The sequence below is a fragment of the Colias philodice genome, chromosome 23 (assembly GCF_061535455.1).
Source record: "Colias philodice isolate Cphi_HAF_F1 chromosome 23, ilColPhil1 Martin Lab GWU primary, whole genome shotgun sequence".
Lineage (NCBI taxonomy): Eukaryota > Metazoa > Arthropoda > Insecta > Lepidoptera > Pieridae > Colias > Colias philodice.
In genome coordinates this window covers 1038756-1044831 of record NC_143108.1, presented here as the reverse complement: position 1 = coordinate 1044831, position 6076 = coordinate 1038756, and the positions used below count along the sequence as shown (strand labels likewise).

General features: G+C 41.7%; 1 protein-coding gene across 2 annotated transcripts in view; it reads right to left on the bottom strand.

Moving 5' to 3' along the window:
* Positions 1 to 795: 795 nt before the first annotated feature.
* The window catches only part of CtBP (C-terminal binding protein), a 124400-nt gene continuing 119119 nt past the window's right edge, over positions 796 to 6076 (bottom strand). For both annotated transcript variants that reach the window (XM_089709778.1, XM_089709779.1), the window contains exons 11-14: positions 5275 to 5405; positions 4449 to 4604; positions 3337 to 3558; positions 796 to 2661 (exon numbers count right to left, since the gene is read on the bottom strand). In XM_089709778.1, the coding sequence (XP_089565904.1) occupies positions 2596 to 2661; positions 3337 to 3558; positions 4449 to 4604; positions 5275 to 5405 (575 nt within the window). In that variant the 3' untranslated portion in view covers positions 796 to 2595. The remainder of the gene's footprint in view (positions 2662 to 3336; positions 3559 to 4448; positions 4605 to 5274; positions 5406 to 6076) is intronic.

Below are 6076 nucleotides of genomic sequence, written 5' to 3'. Positions count from 1 at the left end.
CAATCAGCGCTGGTTTAAAATAGCTGGCTTATGGCTAGCAGAATAGTAGATAAAACACTTAATTAAAGTTAAAATAATCAATATATTTATTCTTAAAAATAATAACCACTGAATAGTCAGCTCTGGTTTAATAGCTGGCTTATGGCTAGCATAATTATTGTAGATAAAACACTTAATTAAAGTTAAAATAATCAATTTTTAAAGCGCGCCAATTTGTCTCCGCCCCTTTGATCATTTTTTCATTAAAATTATAAATTGATGTATTAAATTGGTAACGAATACTATTAATTTAATATCTGAACGAAATAAAATGTTACTACTGTATTGGTGACAAAATATCAAATAAAAAGGAGTCGCAGTCAGGGATCGATAATCGATTTATTTGGTGACAGATCTACCATTCTGAGCACAGAGCTATTATTTAAGTAACAAAACTGTTATTATAAGAACGAAGTTTATATTCATGCAATGCAATATAATTTTATTGGTTATCGATCTCTTATTTTAACATTAATTTGATAATTCATACGTGGGAACGATTTTTGTTTATCTGAGAACGAAAATATTTCGTGGTGATAGATCTATTTATTAGGTGATACAACTTGATGACAAATATAAATTTTGGTGATAGATAATATAGTTCCCTATTATAAAAAAAGAATTAACGAAATCGGTTCATCTGTTTCGAGATTTGCGCTTAGAAACATATCTACCGTTTCATTTTTATATGATAGATCATATAAATTAACCCACCACCTCGCCACACACTTGGGAAACATAAATAAAACACAGTAATAATTAATCCGAAAACAATAGTTTTATTTAAGAACTTTTCACTTTCTCATAAAATATACACATTGTTTTTGTCATTAAACTAAACTGTAAGTAAATACTAATTTTAAATACCAATGTCTCAATCGGATCCACCAGAGATTTGGCCAGCTATTGCGCCTAACTTACATCGATTGGTGTTCGCTCATGTACAAATTACTTAACGCTATTTAGAAAAGAAAAAAATAAAAGAATCAAAAATGAAAAGCATATTTTTGTACATTTCAAATAAAAAAAAAAACACAAGAGCATCCTTCTTTAAGTTTTTCGTTAATAAAGTGTGATGATATTCCTACAGTCGTTTGTCTTAAAAATAATATATGAATGCGATGTTTGGACCGGGCTTATACAAATGCTATCAAATGCTTATCGAAGCGGCTTTAGAACTTTCTCGCATCGCGCTGTTGGTGCAACTTTGTCAGAGACTCGAACAAAAACTTTAATATTATAGTCAATATGTACTAAGTGGTACTACTAGCATTTATATAGGGTGAAAATGATTGTTTCTCCCTTGATGACTTTTATATTATGCTATCTTCATCATATCTCTTATCTAATCCTTTTTTAATTCTGATACAAATTCATTCAAATAAATCGCTAGAGAATCGTCATTTCATGACTCGTCCACTATATTTTGTCTAAATATTATTACAAAGAAACTAATTAATATTTGCCAGTCAACTAAAAGTTAAACTGCAATACAAAAAAACATTAATTTTAGAAACTTGTACGAACAGCGCAATGCAAAAACACAAATCACACAGAGCGATGAGTTTATTTTCAAAAGAAAACTAATCATACGCAGCACTATTAAACAGCTCGATCTGGGGCCCCGGCCCGCCATGTTCACTCGGCGGGGCCCCTAAAGCCTTAGCGACGTTACACACTATTGGATTCATTTAATCGCACGATTCACGCAACTCGTAATTATTATGTAAGCATGCGATAACCGCATTTATCGAAACGGATAATATTTAGGAATAAAATTTATATCGGATAGCCGACGATCAATACTATTTACGGAAGCTTAAATACAGCACACAATACCGTGCGAATGAAACAAAGCCGACAGTGTGTAACGTGCTTTACAACAACCGTCCAACCGACCGCGAAGCCCAACCCTCGTTACATAGACGGCGATAAAAGCTCCGAGAAATTATGATTCGTTCGCTTACATAATCTCAAGGCCATTGGAGCCCCCGCACTTGTAGACTTGGATTAACTTAAGACCCAAAATTATATTACTATATATCGCGCCCCCGGAATTTACACAACAGGTTTACAAACAATTCGTCACAACAATCTTATCAATCGCTAAACGGGGTCCCAGACAAACGCCGACCGTCTCCGCGGGGCCCCACACTGCGCCGGGGCCCCAACACCGACTATTAAATTTCAAACGGATACACCAAACATTCTTAAACCGGAGCCCCACACACGCGTCGGGCCTCTCGGCCCTGTTATGCAGAAATGATTCAAACACTGCTCATATCGTATTTGGAATCTGATTAAAACATAGTCTCTTGTGTCAAATCGCACTGGTACGAGCCGAACGTCGCGTCGTAGCATTTCTCCATAGCAGGGCCCCGAGTGGGGCCCCAAACGTCCCTTAACTAAATCATCTATCCGACGCCGCACAATTCATTCACACACCAGTGTCCGTATGCCGGTCGCCTTACATTAGGGGGGGTATCGGGGTGAATAAAACTATTGTTTGTTTGTATGTTCGTCTGTGTCCGGTGCGGTACTGCAACGTACTGCGCCCTAGTGCACGTCCGAGCTCTCCTGCTTCATCTGGTGGTTAGCCGGGTCCGATGTGTTGATTGGCGGCTGGAATATTACAAAATATTACGTTAAAAACATCGAAGTCAATGGAACATTTTCATGAAATAGCATTATGACATAATATTATGACATTTTCAAAAAAAAATATTTTATTTTTATTATTTTACTAAAAGCATAAGTTATAAAGATCGAAGAGGGAAATGAGTTAATGGAGTGAAAATTTTAGTTTATACTGCGTCACAGTAAATATTATTGTTTCATAATAATCTTAAGTTGAAGCTTTTTAGGGCAAAAATAGGTCGATAAGGCGAGGAGCGAAGCGACGACCGTATTATTTTAACTGTAACCATCGTACGAGTGCGTAGTAAGGTTTACAAGTTCAATTTCTAGGCGTCACAGGATCGCTTCGCTCGGGCGCCTACCACGCATGAACTGTGACGTCTCAATGCTCGCACGCGTGCCTGTGTCACTGTGTATTATTAGGTGTGCCTGTGTCACTGTGTATTATTAGGTGTGCCTGTGTCACTGTGTATTATTAGGTGTGCCTGTGTCACTGTGTATTATTAGGTGTGCCTGTGTCACTGTGTATTATTAGGTGTGCCTGTGTCACTGTGTATTATTAGGTGTGCCTGTGTCACTGTGTATTATTAGTTGTGCCTGTGTCACTGTGTATTATTAGGTGTGCCTGTGTCACTGTGTCAGGGTTCCCTGTGCACTGACCAGCGAGATGGGCGGCTGCGGCTGGCTGGGCTGCGGCGCGGGCTGCGGCGCGGCGGCGGGCGGCTCGTGCACCGTGGTGGAGTGCGCCGCCTGCGTGCCGCCGTAGTAGCCGCCGTTCATGCCCTCGCTGTAGGGCGCCGCCGCGCCGCCGCCCAGCCCCACGCCGCCCCCCACGCCGCCCGCCCCGCTCACGCCGCCGCCGCTGCCCGCCAGGAAGTAGTCCTGCACACACATAACATACAAGTTAGATATGGAAAAACCAAAACAAAGAGAGATTGTTCCATTACCTTTACCAATTAAAAACATGGAAATTCAATTTATGAGGCACATTAATACATATTAGATACACATGTAAAAAATTACTTATTCAAAATCAAAGTAAATAGTCAACCAATTATACACCTACACGCACACTTGCACGCATAGCTTGACATTAACTCGTCTTGTTATACATATGTACGACTGGCCAATTGGCTTGGTTGGTAGTGGCCCTGCCTTCCAAGCCAGAGGTCGTGGGTTCAATCCCCACCCGGGGCAAATATTTGTGTGACGAACATAGATGTTTGCTCTGTGTCTGGGTGTTAATTTAATCATCTATATAAGTATTTATTTAAAATTACATATATATGTATGTTTATCAGCCATCTGGTTTCCATAACACAAGCGAAAGCTTAGTATGGGATCAGATCGTGCTGTGTGTGAAAATGGCTCGAAATATTTATTTATTTAAAAATAGATATGGTCACTCGCTCACACACACAACACACACGCACCTTGTTGACGCAGTTGCGCAGGCAGTCGGGGATGCGGCCGACGATGGCGCGCCGGATCTCGGAGGCGGCCATCTCGCGCAGCTCCTGTGCTCACACACACAACACACACGCACCTTGTTGACGCAGTTGCGCAGGCAGTCGGGGATGCGGCCGACGATGGCGCGCCGGATCTCGGAGGCGGCCATCTCGCGCAGCTCCTGTGCTCACACACACAACACACACGCACCTTGTTGACGCAGTTGCGCAGGCAGTCGGGGATGCGGCCGACGATGGCGCGCCGGATCTCGGAGGCGGCCATCTCGCGCAGCTCCTGTGCTCACACACACAACACACACGCACCTTGTTGACGCAGTTGCGCAGGCAGTCGGGGATGCGGCCGACGATGGCGCGCCGGATCTCGGAGGCGGCCATCTCGCGCAGCTCCTGCGCGGACGCGTCCGAGTAGAACGCGGCGTGCGGCGTGCACAGCAGGTTCAGCGCGTCCTTCAGCGGACCCTGCACATAGACATAAGTCATATAAATAACTCATTTATGTAATAACTCAGGCTCCGGAATCACAGACACAATAGAAAATCTATTGTGTCGTGGACCGATCGGGACGTTCGAGGCTCAATGGGTTAAAAACATCAATATTACACACACATACGTGAATTAATACAAACAGTGTATACAGGATGAATGATAAAACACTCTGAAAGACAGTGCCGACCACTGGATTGAATAAAAATAATAGGCCATTCATTTTATCCCTTTTTTTTCATAAAAAACGGAGTGCGGATACGCACTCTTGCCCTTGGCAAGTTGATTCGATCATACAGAGTGGCCCAAACCTGTCAATATGTCAATATGCCCAAATGTCAATATTTTTGAAGTGAAAACTTCTTTAGCGGCGTTGAGCACTTTTTCTGTAATGGGTATAAAATCTTAAACTCGCGTCAGGACACGTGATCTGATCGAAAAAGCGTAAGACGGATACCATTCCAAAATATCAAACATGCTCAACGTTAATAATCAAGTTTTCACTTCTGCCGGCACTCCCGGAGTGTTGAATGTTTTGAATGTGTGAATGCTTTTTTTTTTAATTCCTCACATCAGAATTATATGATCTATAGTCTGTTAATCGATTATTCCTAATTTTGAGTAATGATTTATTAAAGCTTTAAACCTGGAACACATTGAAGGGCTCGTTCTCGTGCACATCTAGCGCGGCCGCCCGGATGCGGCCCTGCTTGAGCGCCGCGGCCAGCGCCTCGTCGTCCACCAGCCCGCCGCGCGCCGTGTTCACCAGGAACGCGCCTGCACACGGACAAACAGACACACACACATTAGTTACTTTATTATACACACACGATTAGTTAGGTAGTTTGCTATAAACACACCAAACACACAAATTAGTTACGTAGTTTGCTATACACACACAAAATAGTTGATAATTTTTTTAAAGACTAAAAAAAATTCGATCACGAGGCGGGATTCGAACCCGCATCTTTCGCTGGTGCGAAGCTTTGACTATTTCTACTCTTTCGATTTTATGTGTCTAAGGGACACCCCCGCGCAATCTATTGAAAATATTAGATATAATATTGTAACGATGGAACATGGCCTTTGTTGAATTTGATATTAAGGTCAGGTGGGGTAAGAGGGTCACTGGGGGAAGAGGGCCTAGATACCATAACTAGTAAACCGAAGCGTTTATGACTATGTACTTTCCGTGGATAAAAAAGTGAAGGCGAATTAGTTTGAGCGGTTTTGAGTAGATGTCGCTACGTAGCACAGACGTCACAAAAAATGTAAACAAATTTGACAGTTGCGAATTCGACTAAGACCAAGTTGGCTCTTTTTTTGCGAACCCATATTTTAGTGATAAACGAGTGCTATAAATATTTTAAATATACTGATACACGGAGAAAACTGTAAGTATTTCTTTTATTAATCATTTTAGTTAAGAAACAACTAAATTATGTGAG